Consider the following 27,611-nt stretch of genomic DNA (forward strand, 5'->3'; position numbering starts at 1 on the left):
ATTTAAAATGCATTGTAATTAGAAGATAAATACAAATTTTGGAGTCTTCATAATTACTCCAGAAGGACTTTTAACAATTTTATTTAATTATGCAGGAAAGAACCTTAGAGAAAAAAAAAAGGTTGAGTCAACTTGCAGCATGATCTTGCGTTTGTCGCAAAAAGAACAAATGGTAAAGATTCCAAAATATTTCTTTTCTATTAATTCGCTATTATATATAGTACAAGATTTTATAGAAATAAAGATAAATTAAGAACTAGAAACCATCTCAATTTACAGTGAGTAATATTGAAATAAGCATTAATCTGAAATAAAATCATCATCATTTAGATTTTTAGATTTAAAATTTGATTTTTTTTAAAAAAACATGTCAAGTTTTACTTGAATGTCTTTTTATATATTTCTTGTATTAATTCTTCTTACTTTTGCTGTATGTATTTTCATTCTTAATTTTTGTTTATGACCTCAAGTTTCTCCATTTTATACTAAATATGAAAAAAATTCTGCATAAAAGGACGAGAAAGTAAGTTATATTTAGAGAATAATTTTAAATTTTTTATAATAAATTATTGCATTCAACTGACATCAGATATTTAAATAGAGTGTCGTTATGTTAAATTCAAAAATAATTTTTTGATGATGATAAACTTATTCTTTTATAAGAGCAGAGATGTATGTTCATCTCATGGAAAACTAAAAGGCTAATAAATATGACTAAATAAGAGTACACAAAACAGGAAATGGTCTTTAACACTTTTTTTTCAAATCCCGAACATAAAAAAATCACTTAAATACTGGCGTAAAGAATTTTTTGAGACAAATAATCATTTTAAAACTTTTGAGACCCCCTTAGAAGATGAGGCCTTCGGCCATGGTTAAATATACTCGTGCGTTAAATGCAGCCCTGAATGCAAAAGATACACTATCTCCTTGCAATCAATAGTTTGTAAATACTAGAATTAAATAAGTTGTTCCAAGATTTGCATTTAAACATGTACAAATACAGAAATTTGAAAATTTTCATTTGAGAATGTCCTATTTACAATAGTTATTAGTTTGTATTCTGCACCTAAGGATGACTTGTAGAACGGTTATTTAATAAACATTTTCTCTGCAAAAATAAATGTTGGAGTGCTAAAATGAAACAAGCCATTCATATTAAATAAAATATAACTACAATAATATACATTTTTATTCTTAAAACTATTGCTTAGAAGTATAATAAACGATTTAAAAAAACATTCTTATAAATGATTGAATTCAAAAATCAAATGTAAATTATTGTAACGTTATGACAATACTGGGCTGCAATTTTTAATCATATTTTAATTTTAAAAATCCTGGTCCAGCCAGAAGTTTGTATCCAATTAATTGGGCCCTCTTGGCTCCTAAGCTTTCCATTTCTGGTCTCAATTTTCATCTATCTAACTTCATTCTTGAGATTAATGAAAGACACACAGATAACAACGGGAATGTATAGGTCTGCAATTTGAATTGTAGCCTAATAAAATATAAAAAGAGTGTTAAAAATGTTACCATAAAAATCTTTTATATTCTTAATTTTTGATTTGAAATGGCTGTGGTCATCTGCTTTATCAAAGTTTTCAGTTATCTGAGGTAGATTCAGTCCACAATACCTCAGATAATCAAGGTTCTACTCCTATGAAACAGTATTTGCTTTAAGATTTACATTTATTTTACCACTAATATTAAACATAATTTACTAATATAAAATTAAAAACAATACATATAATTGTTCATAAAATGACAGTAAAAATGCAGACAAAGTAATAATGGAAATTTAAATAATAAAATTTATGCCGTCACAAATATATTTATCCGATACGAGTCAATTACTATGTGAATTTTACAAATTTAGTTAAGTTTCATTTGATATACAAATTGCTATTCTTAGAACTGATCAAGATATTATTAATAAAAAGTATCTAATTACAAAGTCTAGATTATGATAAAGTATAGAAAAAGCAAATATAAATCAGGCTCATTTACAAAATTCTTTTAATTCATAAATCTTTAAAATTAAATCATTTTATATAGAATTACGGGGGGGAAAAATATATAAATAATGGAAGATATAACAACACAAGATTCTTTGATTGTATCGTGTATGTATGCATTTAAATTTATAGAATATTGCTTTAATCGAAATCTGATGCTGATCACCAAAAGTGACTAGAATTTTATTGATTTCTTTAATTTTATTGCAGTCCATTTGACAAATAAAATCAGTTAAATGCTAAACCACTTCGCTTACAAAATTAAAAATTAATATTGACTTTATGTTTACATTTATTGATAGATGAAATTGAACGCTTTACAAAACCCTACTGAATTTTTTACATAGTATCTAATAAAATTGAAAATTAACATATTGTCTATAAAGAAATTCTTTTATAAATCAACATCAAAAACTTTTTTTTATAAATTTAAAGATTTATGATGCATTTATAATAAAATTTAGAACATAAATAAGACTTCAAAGATAAGAAATTCATAAAATGCTATATGCTTTATATGTTAATAATGAAACTAAACATCAAAAACTAACTTTTTATTGGAAATTAACTCATGTTTAATATAGACAATATATTTGTTATATATTAAATTTACATTTTGGACTACTCTTAACTTTAAATTAAAAATATGAAAAAAATTCTAAATAAATGCTTTTCATTCTGCGTAATTCACTAAAAAAATATAAAAAATTTTTTCTCCTTTCATATTATTCTTGGTATTATGCAACTAAAAACAAAAATGTGGGGTGCTCATGTTTAAAAATATTCTTGGTTACGTTTTCTATCAATTTTTAAAGGCTTCCCATGAGTGCTCACACTTGTTTGATTGCATACCATGAACACTGAAAGCCAAAGAAAATTCTTTTTTATCTTTTAGTGTGCATTTATGTGAATAAAAAGTATTTCGTTAACATTTTTTAAATATTTTATTTCCTACATTGAATACTGAATTATTAATATTTTTGGTTTAGCTTTTAATTGTAAAATTGGTGAAAAATTGAGTTACGAGATTTTATGCAGATAGTACAACTAAGGGTCAGTTTGTAAAGTCGAACCAGTTAAACGAGAATGATGTCTATACACAAACCAATGCCGTATATTGTCGGGCTAGAAATGGCTATAATATTAATAATTTTATAAGACAATTTGGCACTAGAGTTCTAAATTATTTAATTAAATTATAATTATTAAATCTATTAAGAGATGGGGCCTAATGCCTAACTCTAGTGCCAAATTTTCTTATAATATTATAGCCATTTATAGCCCAATAATATAAGGCTTTGGTTGGCATACAGCTTTGAATGTATAAGGTTTAGTAACGATGTTTGTTTGAGAATGATGTCGTCGTTATTCTTACTTTCGTTATATATTTCGACAGGTGTTTACAACAAAATGGCTGTTTCTAAAATTGAAGATATGAATGTTGCTAGTACAGTCTTATCCTAAATATTTTTCTTTGATTGCTTCAGGTGGACAGCTATTTCTATCATTTCACCTTTTAATTCACAATTTAAACACTCAGATTTAGAAACATGATATCGCTGGATGCTTTTCTTAATGAAGTAAACTAACTCTTTCCTTCGTGAATTTCATTTGAAATGTCACCAACGTCGAACATGCACACCGAGCGGAATTTGTATTTTACGACCAACTCGTAACATGTTTAACTCGATGGATTTTACGAACGTAATGTAAAAAGCAGCGAAGGTTTGTCTTACATTTAGCACCATCTGTTATCAGATTTTTACAAAATTTTAACTTTTTTCTAATTGCTAAAACTTGTTTGCAAATTCTAAAAAAAAAATGTATTGCCATCAGGAATACATATGTATGCAAATTTTCAACTAGATTGAAAATCGGGAAGTGGGTGAAAATTAAGTTACAAGATTCTGGACATGCAGTCAGAGTAAGTTAATAAAAAACATAAAAAGAAGATAGAGATTAAAGTAACTGATAGATTCTTCAATAGAGTTATTATGTTAACAATTTCATTTATCAAAAACATTGCGATTTTATAAAAATATATATATTATATATGTTACAGTCAAAACCCGTTTTTAGTTAGAACACGTTTTAACTAGTTGAAACTAGTTTATACTCAAATTCATTTTTGACCAGCAGTAAATTCTAGACAAAACCTGTTTTGTCTAGTTAAAACTAGAATTTACTGCTATACATGTTTTGATTTTAGACAAAACTAGTTTTAACTTTTAACATTAGTTAAAACTAATTTTAGCTACATAAATATGTTTGGGGGAAATAAATAGTTATGTATAGTGATTCGGGGGAAGATGCCTAACATTTTGCTTATGAAGGAAATCATAGCGATAATTTGGGTTTTGGAGGCCTCTAACGAAAATATCATATTCTTGAGCATGTTTTTCAAATAAAACTTTGGAGTATATGAAAAATAATCGTATATTGTGTTTGCAATGACGACGTTTTTACTGTCTGGCATTTTAGGCATCTCACCCCAAGTATCCGGGTGAGATGCCAAATGCCATTAGGGTAAGATAACAAATATAATTGCATAAAATTAATTTTGAATATCTTAACCAAATTTAATTTATTGCATATGTAATACAAAGTACTTCATAGTAAGTATAACAGCGCAGTATAAGTATTGTTAAATTTTCACCCATTCTAACGTGCTCTATAGCTAGCTGAAAGCTTTTTTCAGTCCAAAAACCTTTTTGAAAAGTCCTTATATAATTTCTATGCATATCATGCAATAAAACGAGAAAACAAAAATTTATTAAAAATAGGCATATTAGAATTCAATTAACAAAAAATAGGAATGTTACCCCTCAAAAAAATGTGGCATCTTTCCCATTTGTCGGGGTAAGATGCCTAGTGCAGTCACGTGTTTTAGCATGTCTGATCGGGATTGGCGGTAGCTCACAATGGAAACTTTAGAACTTTAACTCACACATTAATTTTTGTTGATTCATAAACTCCATAAGGTTTGGATACATGGACACTTGGCAGTGTCTGTGTATCCAAACCTTATGGAGTTTATGAATCAACAAAATTAACGGCACTGTTTCGAAATATGTCTATCACACATTAATTGTTTTTCGCAATTTTTAATAAATTCTATTTTAACTTTTAGTTTTAAAATGATTCTAGAAACATTTCACAACAAAAACTTCGTTCTTACCTTGCTTTTATTCTTCTCAGATGTAGAAAATGAGGTAACGGTAGTCAACTACAGGTTTCCGCATTCAATATTGGCCCAACGATTCATCATACAAACACACGACAATATCTGACGTCACCATTTGAAAATATCAAAAAGTAGGCATCTTCCCCCGCGTACCATCTTACCCCAAATAACTCTATATGTTGCAGTCAAAACCAGTTTTTAGTTAGGATGCGTTTTTACTATATGTCATTGTTAAAATCCATTTTGTCTAGTTAAAACTAGAATTTACTGCTAGTCAAAAATGAATTTGAGTTAAAACTAGTTTTAACTAGACAAAACGGGTTTTAACAAAGACATCCAGTATAAACTAGTTTCAACTAGTTAAAACACGTTCTAACTAAAAATGGGTTTTGACTGTAACATATATATGTAGTAATAATAATTTCCCACATTAATGAATATTTTCATTGATCTTTGATTATTTAATAAATAATCATAATGGTCAGATACATAACATTTAGCAAATTCAAAATGTTATAAAACTAACTATCTGAAAAATATCGAAACATTTAAGAAGAGTATAGTTATTAATAAGTTTTATTTCATAATTATCATCATAATTTTTTTCTTAATTAATCATTGGACAGAACCTTTGACAAATTTCAATAATTTTGCAAAAATTCTGAACATTTTTCTGTCATAAAATGTTAATCTGATAGAAATTTCTGTAATAATAATACTTGGCTACGCAAAAACTTTATAAAATAGTTAATTATATTATCCATAAAACATTTCTATATACAGCAGTTAAAAAAAAAATCTGTGACATTGTCAAGTGTGTTTAAAATTTGGACCACTGTGTAAAATAAACTAACAACAGGTTGTTCAATTCCCAGAAACATTTAAAATTTTGGTTGCTCCATCTGTTATCACATTTTATAAAAAAAAACTCCTTATATTTTTAACTATTATAAAATGGCAAAAAGCTTAATTTTGAGGGTAAGGATGAGTTTTATAAAAAGTTGTAAATGCTAATAATGAGTAAAATCATCATTAAGTCTGACCCTGTTGAAGATATACACAACTCTCATTATCTCTCCAACTCTTTGACCTCTAACCATCAAAATGTAATAGTATCAATCCCCCTAATAAATAAGCCTCACTGCAAAAATTTCAGAAATTTTTGACAAAATGCATAGGAGTTATTAAGCTTAAAAGAAGGTGAACAAAATCATGTCCCACACACACAAACATCCATACATACAGAAATTACCTCCTAATTTTTTTGCATTTCTCAACATTTAAGTTCAAAAATGTAAAGATCTGAAAGGGTCATTTTTTTGCTAGATTGCCTTACTTTCTGTATAACAGCTGGGAAAGTAAAAATAGCATTTGGAAATAATTTCTCTCTCTTTAATACTGAAATTTAAACAATAAATTATTTCAATTCCTGAAAATACAAAATGCAGAAGAATATTTTTATGAATTTTTTGGCTGGTATAAACGAAACTCAAATGAATGAAACTAATGTTAATTATTTTAATGTTTATTTAAAATCAAGAAAAGAGTAAATTTTTATATCAATATTTAATGTTTGAGATAAATATAAAATTCAAGTAAATACAACAGTGTTGAGCATGGCTCCTAAACACTGAACAATATTTGAAGCCATCAGTACATCAACATGTTCTTCTAAATGTCGTTTGGGATCCTATAAAAATTAAAATATTTGTTTTTGGAATTTAAAACATATCCTAATTAAAACAATTCCAAATGTTGAATTTTATTATTTACCTGTTTTCCAACATTTTTAATTGCCAATTGTTCCGGTGTCATTTTATCTTCCTCCTCCAAAGACTAAAAATATATAATTAGTGTGTGTTAACTTTATGCAATACTTTATGATGTCAATAAATAATCATTACATTAAAACAGTTAACAAAGGATAATAATAATAAATTAATTTCATAGTTATAAAATTAATAAAATTGCACAATTATAATAATTTTTAATGAAACTTTGGCTAGTTCTAGGTAGTAGTAGAAAAACATTCATACTTATCATACTGTAAATTTTTCAGATATAATAGCTGATTAACTAATTATTTCAAAGTATATTTACAAAAATTATAAATGGAACTGCAATCTTTGCTCTCATACATCCCTTCATATATTACATTATATAATATTAATAAAGAAAAATATCAAATTAATAAAGCAAATTATAATTAAGTTTGGTTGTTGTGAGCATCACTTCAATACAAATATTGCTTACATAATTCTAATATAAACTCTAGATCAGGGATTCCCAACCTTGTGCCCGCGGGTGAACGTGTGTGCATGGAACAATTTAAATGTGCCCACAGCAAAGTTTTGAAATAATGAAAAAAATTAAACGTTAAAAATAAAGAAAATAAAAAGTTACCCAGTTTTAAAATTTTTCTAGATGTAGTAAGAAATTTGCTAAATTGGGCTACACTAACCCTGTCTAATTTATCATGCTTATTAAGCCTAAAATCATGTCTCCATGGCATCTATATTGTATTAGTAGTATGGTATTACAGTAAAGCATTGATTATCCGACTTATCGGTTAACCGACCGCATTCTAGTCGGCAAATTCAAATGTCCGCTAGTGATGTGGCACTACAATATTTGGTTATGTCTTGGCTACTTTAATATTATTTTTGTTAAATTTTTGCATGTTTTAGCTGGCAGCACTGGCTCGACCGTGAAAGGGAGGCTAGTATTTAAACCAGGCCTAATACACTGTACTAATAACGTATTTTTTCATACTTTTCGGTTATCCGACTTTTCAGTTATCCGACCAACCCCAGTCCCCAATTGAGTCGGATAATCGATGCTCTACTGTAGTTGTAAACTCGTACTATTGTCATCACATACTATCATTGTGTTATGTTTTTTGTATATAAACATTTTACCTCAAAATCAGTAATCCAAGTAAAAAAGCAAGGAACCTATCATTTTAACAAAGATTGGGAAGAAGACTACTTTGTTATTGAAAGTAAGGAGAAATGTATTTGCTTAATATGCAACAGTTTTGTGTCAGTGGCAAAAAAACACAACATCGAACATCATTACAAAACCAATCACAGTTCTTATGCGGTAAACTGACATATGTGAAAAATTGAGCAGTTTAAACCTGGATCTCCAGGAAAAAAATTAACATTAGCTGAAATGATTAGCTCTATAAAAGCATTCAAAGCCAAAATGCAGTTTTGGATAAATAATTTGTCGAAAAATTCTCTTGTACACTTTCCAAGGGTGAAAAAAGTGACTGGTGAAAATAATTTTGACCTAACACTATTCATTACTCATGTTAAAAACCTTTTGGAATAGTTTGAAAATAAATTCCAGAAATTTACCATTATCAAACCCATGGATACAACTTTTGTAAATCCTTTCACTACACAAGTAGACATTACTGAAACTGCTAAATCTACAGCAGAACTTCTTTAAGAAGAAGCATCAATAATTGAAGAAGAGATTTTATATTTTCAACATGACATCATATGAAAATCTCACAATATGGATGAAAACTTTTGGAATTTAGTTGATCATAAAAAGCATAATCTTTTGAAAAAAGGAGCCTTCAAAATCAAATTCTGTTTTGGTTCCACATACTTATCATCTTTATTTCCCACCATGAATAATATAAAATCAAAAATCAGATCTCAACTTAATAATCTTGAAGATTGTTTACGACTGGGATTATCATCTTACACTCCCAACTGTGAGAAATTAGCAAATAAAATGAGGTGTCATAGATCGCACTAATTCTGCTTTTATAATAAATATATAATATGTTATAGTAAATATACGTTACAAAATGCATGTTATAATAAAGGACATAATAATTAATTTTTTTTTTAAATCCGATTTGCGCCTGTCCTAGTTTTAGCAATCTCAAATGCACCCATACCACAAAAAGTATATTTACAAAAATTATAAATGGAACTGCAATCTTTGCTCTCATACATCCCTTCATATATTACATTATATAATATTAATAAAAAGAAATATCGAATTAATAAAGCATATTATAATTAAGTTTGGTTGTTGTGAGCATCACTTCAACACAAATATTGCTTACATAATTCTAATATAAACTCTAGATCAGGGATTCCCAACCTTGTGCCCGCGGGTGAACGTTAGCCCGTTAGTTGGGAACCCCTACTCTAGATGAATAACCAACCACAAATACATAATTGATCTAAAAATTTTGAAAATAAGGGAAGTTTCTCAAAACTATTTATTTAAAAGTATTAAATTAGGCTGTAAGGAACCAAAGTCCGAGCATTATTTTTATTTTACTTTTATTTTGCCTATTATTCTATTTTTGTTTGGGGCTTATGTTTTGTTAGGACGAAGGTTTCCTCACCATTCACCTTAAGTATTTAAAAAGAGAAGAAATAAAACCCAACTCACCGACGAAAGAAAAGCGCCATATGACTCACGCACATTTGCGCTCCCCGAGCGGCAGAAAATAGGTCCGCACCGAGAAGAGGGGGGGGAGAACCCACAAGCACGAAATAAACTCGCTAAACCTTAAGTAATAAAAACGTCCCGGAAAGAATTGTAAAAACTAATAATGTAAAAGGTTAGTGAGTAAACTGTCGGAAAAAGGGCTGCCAGACGATGAAAAACGTTATTGTTAGCATTTAAGTATGTAAATGAGGGGAGTGACCGCATTAAGAATTGTGACGTCACCTCACACTATAAATCCCGAATCTCAAGTGAAGACGGTGAGGTGAATTCTGATAGCAACGAGCTTGGTGAGCTTCGCAGCAGTAATAGAGAGGTGTCCGATAGGATCTCGAATAAGTTCCAAGGTGATTTTGAAGTGATTCGAAGTTTGGATCGACAGTCTGAGAAAGTCTTGAGAGTTTAAGGAAATAGGTTCCGAGTATATTGAGGTGACGATTAGGATTTCTAGTTTATAAGAATTATTGTTTTAAGTTAAACTTTTTGGTTTTGTCGGATTCCCAAGGGGATAGAGTTAAGTTAGACATAGATTTGAATTGAGAATTGTCGGGTTGACTTTGTTGAATTTCTTTGAATAAATTATTGTTTGATTTTTACTTAATATTGTACATAGTTATTGCTAAACGATTAATTAAATCTTTGATTTTTTTCTATTGACAAATATTGTCTTTATTTAATTCGGTGCACGCTTAAAGTCCAGGCCTGGCACGCTAACGCGAATCCGAGTAAAGTACCCGGTAGGTTAACGGTTGTTTCCGACACGGTAGAGTCGATAATCGTTGTAAATTAAAATAGTACTTTACAACTGGCGCCCGAACAGGGACTCTAAAGGTTAATATTAGACTTTGTTGCTTTCTTTGTTGATATTGACTTTAGCTTAGAGGAATAACACCTCGTAATCTCAGAAAAAAAATGGAAGATAGTGCACCAGTCACCCGAGCCGAATATAACCAGTTGCAACAACAATTGTCAGTACTGTTGCAACAAGTGTCATCCTTGTCAAACGCCGTGACTCATCTAACTTCATGTGTCACGTCTGGAATTGTAGAGCCAACAACACCGAACGTTACAAGTGCTGTACGGCCCGAAACTTCTACTCCGAGACAGGAAGTGCCTACATCTAATGCATCGATGGTCTGGCTTCAGACTGCACCGCCGCCGCCAGCCATCCAATTTAACGGTAGGTCAGCATTAACTGCTAATGATTTCTTGCAGGACCTCGAACAGCATTTCCTGGTAAACCAAATACCGAACACTAGATGGGTTGATACTGCCGCTAGTTGTCTTCGCGGTAGCCCAGCAATGTGGTGGAAGAATGAAGGACGCCACCGAATCGGCAACAGTTGGCCGTTGTTTAAGCGATCTTTTCTGGATCTTTACGCTCCTTTAGCTGACGAAGTAGCTGTCGCTAAAGAACTATTTAGCCGACAATACACAGGAACCAATGGAGTCGAGCAGTTTATATGGACCACAGTTCAGCTATACCGCACGTGGAGACCTTTAGCTCGGGATGAGGAAATTATACAATGTGTAGTTGCCCAGATGCCTCTTCCGTTACGTGAGTATCTGGAAAATCGCCGTTCTTATTCATTAAACGAGTTAGTACGTACTGCGAAAGAGTACGAATTTAGACGAAACGACCAAGGTTCTCCTGACAGTGCAAAGCAGATTAAGGACTGTCGAAAAGTAAGTAAGCAACTAGAACCGAAAAATTTTGCACCGGCAAAGTCACCCATGACCTGTTATTCATGTGGTGAGGTGGGACATTTTTCGAGGAATTGTCCAAAAGGGAAAGGACAAAATGATCACACAAATGTCAAGACGCCAAATAGTCCCGAAAGAAAAGTAACCTGGAAAAGGAAGGGTAATGGAAAAAGAAAACCTTTAAACTAAACCGGAGACGGCGAGGGGAGGATCCTGTCTCCGATATAGATCCAAATACCTCCACCGTAGGACTAATCGTGAGTGAAGCCTCCAAGTTGCCTGAGGTAAATATTTTTATTAATGGAGTACTAACCTCAGCCCGGATTGATACGGGTTCTGACTTTACTTTAATCAATGAGTTAGTGTGGAGGAGAATTTCTTTGCAGAATAGAAATATTCGGTTACAAGCAGGGCCGAATTTTAAGTTAGCCATTGAAGGAGGAAAAGGAACCTCCATTGGAAAATTCCTGGCAAAAATCCAGATTGGAAGTGTTACCCTTCGACAGGCGTGCGTAGTAGTAAAAGGACTTATAATGCCATGCTTACTAGGGCGTGATTTCGCCAAGAATCATAGAATAACAATGGACTTTAAGAATTGTCAAATTTCTTTGGACGTAAGTCATCCCAAAGAGAGAATTTCACCTAAGTGGGACGAACTCCAAACCACTTTAAGTGGTGAAAGGTTAGTAACTTTGAAAAATGTATTATTGCAATACTCGCAACTGTTTACAGATAAGCCGGGACTAACTAATATGATAGAACATGAAATCGTCACTGACAAAGCGACACCAGTATGTGGACGTCCGTATAAATACTCTGACGTAAAGTTAAAGGAAATGAACCGCCAGATAGCGGAAATGTTAAGAGATGGTATCATCCAACCATCAAATTCTCCGTGGGCATCCCCGGTCGTCATGGTCAAGAAAAAAACGGGCGATTGGAGATTATGTATTGACTATAGAAAGCTAAATCAGGTAACAGTGACTGATAAATATCCTTTACCGATTATTTCAGAATTACTGACTTCGCTTAAGGAAGCGAACTTTATAACTACCTTGGACTTATCGTCTGGTTACTGGCAAGTGCCATTAAAGGAACAAGATAGACCGAAGACAAGCTTTATTACGAATAGTGGCTTGTATGAATTCCTGGTCATGCCGTTTGGACTCAAAAACGCCCCGGCAACATTCCAAAGACTAATGGACAAAGTCCTAAAGGAAGAAAAAGGGAAGTATTGCCAAGTTTACTTAGACGACATTATTATATACTCATCTACTTTTACAGAACACATCGAACATTTGACCAATGTGCTCAAACGATTGGCAGCTGCAGGACTAACCATTAAGTTAGCTAAGAGTAACTTTTGCCGCCCAGACGTTCAGTACCTGGGATTTAAAGTCAGCAATAAAGGCATTGCGACGGAAGATGAAAAAGTAAGGGCCGTTCGAGAGTTTCCGACGCCCAGAAATACGAAGGATCTTAGCACCTTTTTAGGAATGTGCAGCTGGTACTGTAGATTCATACCTAACTACGCAACTATTGCCGAACCATTGTATCAATTACGGCGGAAAAGGAAACGATGGGAGTGGACGGAAGAATGCCGGCAAGCTTTTGAAAAGCTAAAAAGTAAGTTGATAACTGCACCTATTTTGCAGCTTCCTAGGCCAGGTGTGCCCTATACGTTATATACAGACGCTAGCACGGTAGGACTGGGAGCAGTGCTTTGCCAGGAGAAAGTCATTGCATACGCTAGCCGTACTTTAAACGCAGCCGAAAGGAACTATACAGCCACGGAGCTTGAATGTCTAGCCATTGTATGGGCTACAGAGAAGTTCAAAATCTACTTAGACGGAACCAAGTTCACCGTCGTAACGGACCATTCTGCATTACGGTGGCTTAATAGTTCTACATCCCTCTCAGGTAGGTTAATGAGATGGGCATTAAGATTGCAGGAATTTAGTTTCCAAATCCAACATAGAAGTGGAAAGGACAATCAATTGCCAGACGCTTTATCTAGACGTCCATTGGAAGATCCACAACTAAGTAACGACTCAGACATAACCGCAAAATTGTTAGCGGTAACAACATTTGAACGAGAGAAAGACCTTATAGACGCTCAACGAACTGATTCACAGTGGAGCGGACTGTACGATTACTTAGCGACTGGGAACTTACCAAATGACCCAGCCATGTCAGCAGAAATAGTAGGTAAGTCATCCCATTACCGGCTAGTAAATGATGTTTTATATTATAGCCGGAAAACAGATGACACTGGAGGTTACAGACCAGTAATTCCGTACAACTTACGGGAGGATGTATTACAAGAACTACACAATCATCCCACTGCTGGCCACTTAGGTGTACGAAAGACTACGAAAAAAATACAACAACGTTGCTATTGGCCTGGAATGAGAAAGGACATAAAAGAATATGTACTAGGATGCCATACATGCCAGATAACGAAGTTCGACCAGAAGAAAACGGCCGGACTAATGCAAGTCCCCGAGATAACGGAACCAGGGGAAAAGGTAGGCGTAGACATTATGGGACCCTATCCCAAGTCCAACAAAGGTAATCAGTATCTTCTTGTTATGGTGGATTATTTCAGTAAGTGGGTGGAGATTTTTCCCCTGCGGAAGATTACCGCGGAAAATGTGGTAAATTGTATGTATAAAGAATACTTTTGCAGGTATGGCATGCCAAAAATCTTAGTATCCGATAACGGACCCCAATTCATATCTCACCTCCTAGCGGAAGTTTGTAACCGCACCGGAATTAAGCATATCCTGACGACGCCATATCACCCTCAGTCGAATTTTACGGAAAGAACGAACCGCACCTTGGGTAGGATGATTGCGGCATACATCGAAAGGAACCACAAAGAATGGGACACCCACATATCGGAATTTGCGCTGGCCTTACGAACTTCAGAACAGGATTCGACGAAATATACGCCAGCTAAACTACATCTCGGGAGAGAGATTGCACTCCCGTGGGACCGTCTAACGGCTTATCCAAGTCGCCCTACGACTATTAGAGAAAAATGGGCAGAATTACAACAGATAAGAAAACAAGCCCGAGACAACGTGCGAACTGCACAACAGAAACAGAGAAGGGCTTACAATTCACGAAGACGGCCAGATACATTCAAGGTGGGTTCATTAGTTGTTTTAAAAGCTCACCCTATTTCTTCTTCTAGCCGACACTTCAGCGCTAAATTGGCACCTAAGTGGTCAGGACCTTACGAGATCGCTAAGATTATCTCACCAGTAGTTTACGAGATAAAAGATCCCCACACTGGGGCCAGCCACGGAAGTCAACACATCGCTAATCTGAAGCGATACACCCTTTTTCCAAAGAGGAAAACTACTACACCCCTACTCGCAACCAATAGGGGCAACGTTAGAGGATCACACTCCGTTACGGGATCGTCGATGGATCACGGAACCCGAGCGCCGTCCATCGCCAGAGCTAGACCGTCTGGAGTCATCCAGCGACGATTACGACCGATGCAACGAGTGGATTACAGACAACTCGCCGGTCTCACCAGGAAGCCGAGAGCCCAAAGATAGAGAAGGAAACCAGAGGTATATATTTTTCTTTACAGATGGTCCTTGACCAAATTAATTGTAATCCAAGGGTCCCTAGAAGGGAAAGGATTTTGGCTACGGGGGGGAAAAAAAAAAAAACAAACAAACAAAAAAATTTTTTTTTCTCACGATGACGGACTGGAGTAACTACATACTAAAACCATTAACAATGCTAAATTATAACCCGACAATCAGTCCGTAGCGTAAGAAAGATGATAATAATCGTTAGAACAAAATTTTGGGTTAACGTTTCACCCTGCTCACGCCAAATTAGAGCGTGAAAATGGCAACAAACCTTGGAACACGAAATGAGCACATGTCAACAGTTTCCCCTCTATTGTATCATTACGTTAGAATAAAGTTACTAAGCAACGAGTCACTCTCGCTTATGATAAATCATTGTAAGGGACGGATTCCTTTGTAACCTGGCAGCAATTGTAAATAAGGCGCACTACTTAAAAGAAAAAAGAGTTGGAGGATTTTGGCAGTAAGTAAAAAGAGAAATAACTTTCTCTTTACTCTAAAGGGGAAGGGGTGTAAGGAACCAAGTCCGAGCGTTATTTTTATTTTACTTTTATTTTGCCTATTATTCTATTTTTGTTTGGGGCTTATGTTTTGTTAGGACGAAGGTTTCCTCACCATTCACCTTAAGTATTTAAAAAGAGAAGAAATAAAACCCAACTCACCGACGAAAGAAAAGCGCCATATGACTCACGCACATTTGCGCTCCCCGAGCGGCAGAAAATAGGTCCGCACCGAGAAGAGGGGGGGGAGAACCCACAAGCACGAAATAAACTCGCTAAACCTTAAGTAATAAAAACGTCCCGGAAAGAATTGTAAAAACTAATAATGTAAAAGGTTAGTGAGTAAACTGTCGGAAAAAGGGCTGCCAGACGATGAAAAACGTTATTGTTAGCATTTAAGTATGTAAATGAGGGGAGTGACCGCATTAAGAATTGTGACGTCACCTCACACTATAAATCCCGAATCTCAAGTGAAGACGGTGAGGTGAATTCTGATAGCAACGAGCTTGGTGAGCTTCGCAGCAGTAATAGAGAGGTGTCCGATAGGATCTCGAATAAGTTCCAAGGTGATTTTGAAGTGATTCGAAGTTTGGATCGACAGTCTGAGAAAGTCTTGAGAGTTTAAGGAAATAGGTTCCGAGTATATTGAGGTGACGATTAGGATTTCTAGTTTATAAGAATTATTGTTTTAAGTTAAACTTTTTGGTTTTGTCGGATTCCCAAGGGGATAGAGTTAAGTTAGACATAGATTTGAATTGAGAATTGTCGGGTTGACTTTGTTGAATTTCTTTGAATAAATTATTGTTTGATTTTTACTTAATATTGTACATAGTTATTGCTAAACGATTAATTAAATCTTTGATTTTTTTCTATTGACAAATATTGTCTTTATTTAATTCGGTGCACGCTTAAAGTCCAGGCCTGGCACGCTAACGCGAATCCGAGTAAAGTACCCGGTAGGTTAACGGTTGTTTCCGACACGGTAGAGTCGATAATCGTTGTAAATTAAAATAGTACTTTACAAGGCTTTAAGAAAACTATTAATCTTATAAATATAAACAAGTTTCTATAAACTTTTTTGAGAATTAAAAATGAAGAAGTAAAATAAATATCTCAATAATCAAGAAAAATGTTCAGTAAAATATGCAAATTTTAAAAAATCTATTTTGCATATTTCAAACATAGGCATTTGTTGGTTTACAACTATGTAAATAATCGAGCTATTATATGGCTATAATTAAATAATAAATACAAATGAATTTGATATAGAGATAAGCATTAAGCGCCATCTTTTATCTAAATTAATAATTATAATTTTAAATAATATAATAAATAATTTAGAACATTCTGAAAAAAAATAACTGACCCGATATGGGGCTTGAACCTGCAGCCTCCGCTTGCCGTGTGGTGTGCTATACCAAATTCATTTATTATTTAATTATAGCCATATAATAGCCCAATTATTTAGGCGTTTGTTGGTTTATTAATATAGTAGAGCATTGTTTATCCGAAAGCCAGTCAACCGAAAGCTTTCCAGTCAGACTGTGTTGTGCTGAATCGAACGTTTTTGATACTAGATTAACTTCTAAAGTATAATTTTTATATTTTTCAATATATTAATTTTGTTTGTACAATATAAAGAAATAATTTTTAATGATACAATAGCCTTGATTATTATTATAAAAATTTTCATTAGGCTTAAAATCAACGAAAATTCAACACAAAGCGACATGCAACAGAGAAAAATTCGGGTGTACTATAGATTACCACCTATGGAATTTCAGGACTTTGATTATATATTTGAACTCAGGGGACCGAGACGAGTTCAACGATACCCTATTTTTGAACCGGAGATGAAAAATAAAAAAGTTATCATACTTTTTCACTTACCATACTTTTTTAATGCTGTCATGCAGATGGCTCCGTAGTTGCTAGTATTGCCATCTTGCGGTAAAGTCTGCAAACCATGACGTCAGACCATGGTCATCTCCCGGAGAGTTAAACATGCGATACGAGAGCGGAGAGAGCGACGTGACTTCCGATCATCATGCGATTGCCATTTCGGTTAATGTTACTTATGGCAGTGAACATGGTGGCCGTTCCCACTGTTCATGCTCCCGACTGACCTCTTGGATGGGAGCCACCACAGCCCACCATGTGCTAAACTAGTGATTCATTCATGGTAGTTCTTGAACAAAGTAAAAAAAGAGGGAAAACATCTACTAAAGGCAATTTTAACAGCAAGCGATGCAACTCCCGATTGCGATAGCGAGGCCGACTTAGTGGAGAGAGCGACGCGACTTCCTATCATCGCGCACTTGCCAGAAAAAAGTATGATAACTTTTTTACTTTTTGTCTCTGGTCCAAAATAGAGTATCATTGAACTCGTCTCGGTTCCCTGAGTTCAGATATATACCCAAACACACGAAATTCCATAGGTGGTAATCTATAGTATCCCCAAAAATTCAACACAGAGCAACACGCAACAGAAAAAATTTTCAACATCAGATAGGTTAATATATTTTTTCGTACATAATCGGTTATCCGAACAACCCCAGTCCCCGATTGATTCAGATAAACAATGCTCTACTATATATCATCGGACTTTGAGATGTATTATATTTATATACATAGTTGTTTTAACTAATAATATCATACCTTGTTGTAGGCCTTAGCAAGTTCTAGCATTTCACAAACAGTTTTTTCATTTGTCTGGCAATGTTCATTATAATCCTCTAATGTCAATCCATCCATCCAACTCTTTTTATGTAAGTTCAACAACATCTGCAAGAATGTATAAAAGCAATATATTCTCATATTAATGAAATGTTAAACAATCATCTTTTTTTAAAATAATATATTGAAATCTTCAGTACAGTAGAGCGTCGTTAATTGGAACTAGGGATTGCAATCCATCAGTGTTTTGAATCCAGCTGGATTTTTGCTGGATTGAAATCATTCCAGCTGGATCCAGAGCGGATCCAGCGTGGATGTATTTTTGGTGCAATAAAGTGTTATCTGTCTATCTATCTATCCTGCAATTTATGTTTTTTTTAATGAAATAAAACATTTTTTAAAAATACTTAAAAAGCTTTTATTATTTAGACTGGTCACTATAAATCAGTAAAACTTCATACACATTTAGGTAGTAAACTTAACTTTGGTTCGGTTTAACATTTGAGATAGAGATAATTAACTTTAAATGTTTAGTTAGATTATAATTATAATGTAATCTTTAAGTTAAATAATAGCAAAGGTAATTCTACTGATTAATTTATATTAATATATTATAATAATGTAAGGACGGATAATCAGTGGCTAAGTGGCTATCAGTCTTACCAGTTTTCATATATAGGCTCTACATATTAGTCTGTAGTTATTTATAAGTATATAAAACTATGTACTGGAAGTAGAATAAGTTAAATAAACTACACCTTTATCAATCCAGCAAAATTTAATAAAATAATAACGTTTTCAATCGTTTTTAACGATCTTCCTCGGTTACAAAAAAAATAGAACATTAAATATAGAACATAAAATGTGTTCGGAATAAATATGAAAATTAACGGAAAACGCCCAAACAGACAAAATATAGATAAATAAACAAAATAAATAGCGGAAAAAATATATACAGGGTGTTTTTTTTTTAAACTGACGGTACTCAGAAACATCTGTAGAGCAATCTAGCAGCCGGACTGTCGCCAAATTTGGGAGAGTGACTAAGGATGACATGGAAAAGAGATTCCGCGAAGAAAAAAGTAGTACCTAAATTCGCCGGTAGAGGAGGATTTGGCGCTGTTGTAGCGAAAAAGCTACCAGCACTTCACTGAAGAAAGGGTCATCAGTCGCTTTTTTCCACTTGCATGGGCCGCCTCGCTCCCCGGATCTAACCCCATGTTACTTTTTCCTGTGGGGTTACTTAAAGTCCAAGGTCTATCTTGGTAGTGTCCCAAACTTGATGACTTTGAAGGACAACATTTCTCGAACTGTGATGAACATTCCTGCGGACATGTTACGTTCGGCCATAGAGAACACGGTGTTCAGCATGCAATGAGTTGTCCAGCAGGACGGTGATCACATTGAAGAAGGGAGAAGGTTATTTGCTGATTAATTAAACTTTCGTTATTACACTGAAACCTCTGTCTGATTATTCATTCGTGTGTTTGTTAATTGCAGCTGGATTTTATGCAGATTCTTAGCTGTTTTGCTACAACAGCGCCAAATCCACCCCTACCGGAAAATTTGGGTACTACTTTTTTCTTCGCGGAATCTCTTTCCCATGTCGTCCTTAGTCACTCTTCCAAATTTGGCGACAGTCCGGCTGTTAGATTGCTCTACAGATGTCTCTGAGTACCGTCAGTTTAAAAAAAAAACACCCTGTATATAAGATCCAATGAAATCAGCATTGTCCGTTAATAACATTAATTAATGTAAAAGGATCTCCACATGGTAGACAATGAGTCCGCATCTCTATGGTTTATACAACCAGTTGTCATGTGCGCCTTGCAGATTTCCAATCTCTCAAGATGTTTGACCGTTTGCCTATTCGTCGTCGTTTTTATAATTGCCGCTTGATCACATTGGACGTTAACATCCTTCTCTCTTGCGTATGATGGCAGCGCAGTGTTGTCAAGGTTCTTACTGATTGTATATTTGTGCTCTTGAGCCTTTGTTTTAAACTGTGCATCATTGCACCCACATAAACAAGCTTGGAATTGAAACGTTGGTTGTGTAAAGGCACCGAATATATACCCGTTGTTGAATTCCGATCCTCTTTCTTTTTATCGTTTCTTAAAAGTTTGAAAACAGTGGGATTACGTCGGTATACAATACGAAAATTATTAGACCTGGCAGTACATCTATGTATCTTGTTTAAAAATGGAATGTAATTAAGCACTATTCTTTTTACATTTATTCCAAACACATTTTATGTTTTATAGTTAATGTTGTATTTTTTTGTAACTGAGGAAGATCATTAAAAGCGATTGAATACATTATTATTTTATTAAATTTTGTTGGATTGATTAGGGTATAGTTTGTTTATAAGTAATTTAATTATTAGTGTTAGTAAAGTAGTGAGTAAGTAATTAGTAGCAGTCTAGTAGTTAGCAAAGCGGCAACGCGATGACGTAGACTTTTGCGCAATTATTTAGAAAGTTAATTGAGTATTTGTGGATCCAGCAGGCCGAAGAATGCGCTGGATCCAGCTGGATTGCTGGATGAGGGATCCAGCAATTGCAATCCTTAATTGGAACGTCGGTAATTGAAATGGCCGGAAATTGAAACGATTTTCAGTCGGACTGTGTCGTGCTGAATCGAACGTTTTTGATACTAGATTTACTTCTAAAGTATAATTTTCATGTTTTTTATATTCTTCAATATATTTATTTTGTTTGTACAAAATGAAGAAATAATTTTTAACGATACGATAGCCTTGATGATTATTATAAAAATTTTCGTTAGGCTTAAAATCGACGAAAATTCAACACGAAGCGACATGCAACGGAGAAAAATTCAACAGGAAGCAATACGCAACGAAGAAAAATTTGAACATTGGACAGGTTAATATATTTTTTCGTACAAAGTCGGAAATTGGAACAAATGACTAATTGGAACGACCCCAGTCCCCAATTGACGCCAATTTTTGACGCTCTACTGTATTTCAGATATTACAAACCACATTAAATTACAACAGATTCAATAAAAAAGAAACTGAGGTAACATTTGGAGAATTAATAATAATAATATTTGTAACTCTTAGTGTACATTAGTTAAAAAATAAAAATTTACCTTCTGTTCTAGTTCATTCTTCCTATAATTGATTGATATTGAATAATAGTGACGATTTAATCCATGTATCAATGCCTAAAAAATAAATAATTTTAAAATTATAAAAAATTTTATATCTACATAATAACTCATTCATAGACTAACAGATTAACTTAATATTCATTATCATTATTCATAAAAATTTTCATTTAAAAAGCTAGTTATAAAAATATTATAATATAAATATGACTTTCTAGAAAATAAATTTTAATATTTTATGTATAAATCACTGAACAACAACAATTATATTTTTTATAAGCAGTATATAACTGATGGTTGTTCTATATTTGATGTAAATTTTTGAAAAAAAAATATATATATAATAATAATACAGTAGCCACTTGTTATATCACGAATTTGGATATATCGCACTTTTTTTTGGTCCCCCAAATTTTAAAGCACTCAAGTCAATAAATTTTAAATTACCAATTGCCATTGAATTTCTTTTTGTAACGAAATACCATATTTTATTCCTGCCACTGCAGGTGAAACAATAAATTCGTCAAGTTCTAAATAAGCAAAACAGGTGGACACATCAATTATCATTTGTTTCCTTTTGATATTAAAAGTTGTTTATTTATTGGTTTCAAGTACTGTCTCCTCATTTACAAGTTTCTGTGAATTTGAAATTTCACATCTTTATGTAAATTGAGGCAATACCATCAATTCACATAAAAGATGTGAAATTTCAAGTTCACCATTAATGTGTAAAGAAAAGATTTGTTTATTTCTGAATGGAAAGTTATAAAATTTTTATACAGTAATAACTTTGCATTTTAGAGAATTTTTACTCTGTAATTTTATAAGTTTTGATGCTCTATTATATGTTCAATATTTATTTTTAAAATTTTTAATGTATTTATAATTTTTATTGAAAAATGTAAATTATGTGAATTTTTAATAAGCGATTTATTGTGAAATATAGTACTGTATAATAAAATCACAACTGATATTTTGTTTTTATATCCACAATATTTGTCTTCAAACGTCATTGTTAAAGAAACAATAATGCTAAATGTGCATTCATGGTATCATGTTTACGTATATGTCAATTAATACAATATAACCACAAATAAAATTCGGTATTAAAAACTAAGCATATTTTATATCAGAAATGCTTGCTCATGAAATAATAGAGGTTAGAGATTCCACAGCATGTATGTTTAGTATAAGCCCAGATTTTTTAGTACTCAGTTATATCACAGGCCTACTTTTTCTTTGTCTCCTGACAAGTGTGATATAATGAGGGACTACTGTACAGTTTAGTATCTTTTATATACAATGTGAGAAAAAATTTTATTAATCAACTTAATAAATATATATATATATATACATATATATATACACACACACACACACACACACACACACACACACACACACACACACACTCAGAGAGATAAATAAATAAATGCTATTCTAGGAAAGAAGCCAGTTTATTTAAGGTATAAAATGTTTTTCAAGTCTATCCAACTCATCTTCAGATACATTTCAAAACTTAATTGAATACAGTGGCGTGCCGTCATTGGAAGCGGTGGAAGTGCCGCTTCCCTTGTATTTTCTAAAATATAAATTTTCATATTTTAACGTACTTTGAATTAATTAAAATTAATATTTTATTATAACTGCATTATGTATCTTATTAAAAAATTTTATACTACATGTGAAAAAAACAATAAGATTGCTATTGTATATTCGAATATCAGTGTCGGAATGAAAGCGCTGGAATGTCGAAACAGGTCAGCTTCCAAGCAGCAGATTATAGGCATTGGCGCATGCGCTTTACAGAGCACCAACCTCACACGCACGTCACTGGATGTTACATACATATAACGCTTCCAATGTTTCTATCCAGAACCGGTTCTGGGCTGTTAGCTGCCTGCCTGCTAGATATTTGGCCGCCTTCGCCCCATTATGGGAATCATGAGTAGACTAGATTTAGAACTTAACCCAACCGATAGGAGTTTACCGGCATGTTTTTATGATAGTTCTGTATAGTTGACAGGCGTTTAAAAAAAAATCCATTAAAATATTTGATATATTTATCCTGCGTTTATTCTGCTCTCCCATTTTATATTACTTACGAATTTCAATGTTAAACCAGTGATATTACAATTTAGTATGTTCCATCTGTAAGGGGATGCAGAAAAAACGTGTACAATTCTTGTATAATGTTAAAAAATTAACTGTTACTTTGGCAGCATCATTTACAACTAAATTTAATGAATGAGACGCACGAGGTATAAAAAAAGCTGTAGAATTTATTTTCCTTAAATTTACGATTTATGTATCGGTTGTCATAAAAATTTGTATTTCCACTTTTTTCCCAAGACTACAAATATTCAAGTACAAAGTAACTGGTTTCAACTTATTTCTACTTAAGAAGTAGTTAAATAATTAAGCGATTAGGGAATTAGGGACATAAATAAAGAGCCAGAATTTTACTTAAACAGAAGCTTAACTGAACCAATCTCCTGCCGAGTACAGTGGAGACTGATCTCTTCATAACATTAGATGTAAGAAAGACAAATTTTTCCAGTTCAATGAGAGTGAACGAAAAGTTGTAAATTTTGGAAATTTTCGTGGACACTTGGTCCTAAAATGAATTAGTCAGAAAACGAACAACGGACAATCTGTTAAGTTTAACATATTTAGATTTTTACAGCTATGGTGAGAAATTTTTAAAATTTACAACAACCCTGTCGCATCCTTTGAAGTATATTAGTGATGTGACAAAAGAGGCATTTGACATTGACCGGTATCAGCACCCTCGGGATTTGGCAAACTGCTTGCATGCACGTGCCGCACACCTACCAGGACGTCTCTGATTCCATTCATTAGCCACTCGTAGGGAGCTATTTAACTAAGTGGATTGTTTTAAGATTTCAAAAGTAAAGAATATTTTGTTGTTTATGTGTTTCTTCACAAAGTTATATTTAATTATAAGTTTCTTTAAAAGTATATTCATACAATTGAAGAATTTTTTGTACTAGATATGTATATTCATCACACATTTTGTTTTACCAAGAAAGTTTTTTTTATAATTTTAATTTTAGCCCTTATATCAAGGCTAGTGATTCAGAAATTTATTTTAAAAAAGTTTTGGCTCAAGACCATATAATGAAAAAGAAAACATTATTAAAAGAGAAAGACCAATGCCTAAATTAAATATAAATACGTCGACAAAAAAATTTCCACATTTTGACGATAAAATTTATGACGAATGACAATTCTTTCGTAAAATTGAAGCAATTTGGAAATGAAAGCAGAATAGAATTTAACATTGGTAGACAATATAGAATAAATATTGAAAATTATAACAAGATAATTATGATTAATAGATATATCTAAATTAATAGATATGTTTTTTCTCAAAGCAAGAATTGGCATTTAGAGGGCATGGGGAATTTATTGAATCTAATAACAGAGTTAATTATATTGAACTTTCTTATTTATTAAGTATGTCAGATAATCTATTAAAAATACATTTAAAGAAGTGTGTGGTTTTTACTAACTTATCAAACAAACAAATACGAACGGGCCCGACGTGCAATTAATTTATTGCCCCTGTAAGTCGGCTTCTTACAAAAACACAGCTTCCCTATCATCAAATGTCACAGCACGCCACTGATTGAATATAATAAAACATTCAAATTAGCACAGGAGATCTTATACATTGAAAAATGCCTAGTTTGTTCTAATCATAAGATGCTTGAAATTTGAATGTTAGTTATGTTCAACTGAGTTTGAAAAAATATTTAAAGATGAGTCAAGTAGACTCAAAAAGTTTTATACCTAAAATAAACTTACCACCTATTTGGAATAGCATTTATTTTTTTCTGTGTGGACATTAGAACTGGCTGATGATTATACAGGTATACCTCGTCTTATGTCGGTAATTGGTTCCAGGAGAGGCGACGTAAGTCGAATTTACTTGCGTAGTTATGACGTAAGTCGTAGTTTCAACTTACGTCGTAACTAAACCCCAATAATAGAGGAAACGCCAATAATGAGCACTTAAAGACCGCTAAATAAGACGACAACACAGAAACACAGATGTTTTCATGTTTCGTTCTCTAGGATTTATGATGATTATATTAACATTTACTGTAAATATACATATTTTAATATGATTTTATGTGCTTTTAACGCTTTTCTAGTGATATTACGACTTCAATGTTTGTGGCGGACGGATTTAAAGTCGAATAAACTGATTTAAACTTGATTTTTATTTTTCCATATACTTTTTTGACAAACGATGTATAATCAGGAACGACGTAACTCGAGAGCAACGTAACTCGAGGTATACCTGTATATGTAATTATATTGTATTCTTTTTTTCTTAGTTTATTAATAAAATTTTATGTAAAACTATTAAAAAGAATATAAGCTGGATCCATTTATAAAATTTCCATATGAAAATTTATTAATTGTATCCACAATTCTTGATATATAAATTTAACATTTCTATATTTGCTATTAAACAGTTTAGTTTAAAATAAGCCAATAATAATAATTATAACATAAAGCAACTAATGATTTTTAATCTAAAATTGTCATTCCTCTAAATTAGTATTTCTTAACCTTTTTTTTGATTGACACCCCCTCTTACAGTCTTGCACCCTCTTGAAAATTGCATTCTAGTGCTTTGTTATGAAATCCAAGTGAATCCAAAATGACAAAGGTTGAGAAGGTAGTAGTGAGAATCAAGAAATCACTATAGCATTTTCAGTTTATCATGGGCTCTGACTTGTGAGAGTACACAGTACAGTCAAGTCAAATTTATATAGCATAATCTTTACATTTTATATTATACATCTAAAGGTTAAAAACCTATCATTACTACTCACACCCTGAAAATGCTTTCTTACATCCCAGGTTAAAAAATATTGCTCTCAACTGATAATTATAATTTTATTATATAGATTCATTATAAAATACCTGAATAGATGGTTTGGTGAGATGACCCAGATTAGATGTTGTTTGTCGAGGTTCTTGTCCCAAGACCATCATATTAGGATTGATAAGTCTAAATGCATCAATCACAACCTATCAAATAAAAAATTATAATAAATTACCAAAAATTAAAAATTTTTAAAAATACTCTCAAAAGTTTTCTTACTTTTCCTTTTACACTTTGAATAGGATCAACAACAACTGCAACTGCACGTTCAGATAAAGCCTCAAAACTTTGTTGGGTATTAATATCTACTCCTGATAACCAACAACCAAATCCAGGATGAGAATGATACCATCCTACGACCATTTCTGGCCTTTAAATTAATAGGAATAAATTAAACTCTTAAATAAATTTGAATTAAACAAATTGAATTTAAATAACTTATAAAATGCAAAGTAACCAATGAAGAATGTTCTTTAGTTCTTTCACTTATAAATGAATTTATTACTGATAATATAGAATAATTGCTTCTTATATTGTATTTAATCAATTTTACTGATCACAGTCTTAATTTCTCAGAAATGTATAACCATTATTAAGTAACTTAACACTCATTTTGTTTTATCTGAAAATTTTAAAAAATATTTCTATTAATGTTTATAATGTTAAGTCTAAAAATAAAATTTGAAACATCTTGATTTATAGCCAGTTCAGCCTTTGTGAGAATAGAAAAAAGAATCTCTCTTCTATTATTCTCTTCATGTAAATGTTCATACTTCAAAACAACACAAGCAAAATGTACATGTATTTTCAGTACCTGCAGTTCAAAAAAAAGCTTTAAAAGCAGAATTGCACAGAATTGTGGGCTACAAATAAAGAGAAAAGTAGACGTTATGTTAACTGAACTTGCTAACTAAAGAGAACAGAAATACAGATTTTCACTAGTAATGTGAAGTGTTACATACTAAACCCACTTGGTGGGTTTCTGTTATCTTTTTTGTTCTTGTGAAGTATGAACCAGCTTTATTATTTTAAAAAAGAAATTTATACTAAAAATCCTTGAAACTAATTATCTAGAATTAAAACTTGTAAATTAGAAATTAAGTTATCAATTCTATGCACAGTAAGCTAGAACTTTTGTATATTACATTTCAAAACACCTTTCACTCTTTTTTTGTAGTAAATTCTTTAATTAAATCAAATGAACAAATGATTTTGGCTATCTTAACCTGAAGAAGGCCATTTAAGATAGCTGAAAACGTTAGTTCATTTGATTTAATTAAAGAATTTGCTAGAAAAAAAAGAGTGAAAGGTGTTTTGAAACTTAAGTTATCAATGTTACAATGACTAAAAATCCATAACTATTTCATTTTCATTGTA

General features: G+C 32.5%; 1 protein-coding gene across 2 annotated transcripts in view; it reads right to left on the bottom strand.

Annotated features, from left to right (window-relative positions):
• Nucleotides 1-6,711: 6,711 nt before the first annotated feature.
• Nucleotides 6,712-27,611, bottom strand: part of Rpn11 (regulatory particle non-ATPase 11) — a 129,811-nt gene continuing 108,911 nt past the window's right edge. For both annotated transcript variants that reach the window (XM_067286505.1, XM_067286504.1), the window contains exons 6-11: nt 26,454-26,604; nt 26,273-26,380; nt 21,293-21,367; nt 18,161-18,286; nt 6,976-7,038; nt 6,712-6,892 (exon numbers count right to left, since the gene is read on the bottom strand). In XM_067286505.1, coding sequence (XP_067142606.1) covers nt 6,794-6,892; nt 6,976-7,038; nt 18,161-18,286; nt 21,293-21,367; nt 26,273-26,380; nt 26,454-26,604 — 622 coding nt within the window. In that variant the 3' untranslated portion in view covers nt 6,712-6,793. The remainder of the gene's footprint in view (nt 6,893-6,975; nt 7,039-18,160; nt 18,287-21,292; nt 21,368-26,272; nt 26,381-26,453; nt 26,605-27,611) is intronic.

Source organism: Centruroides vittatus, unplaced genomic scaffold (assembly GCF_030686945.1).
Source record: "Centruroides vittatus isolate TY-2023 unplaced genomic scaffold, ASM3068694v2 scaffold_3315, whole genome shotgun sequence".
Lineage (NCBI taxonomy): Eukaryota > Metazoa > Arthropoda > Arachnida > Scorpiones > Buthidae > Centruroides > Centruroides vittatus.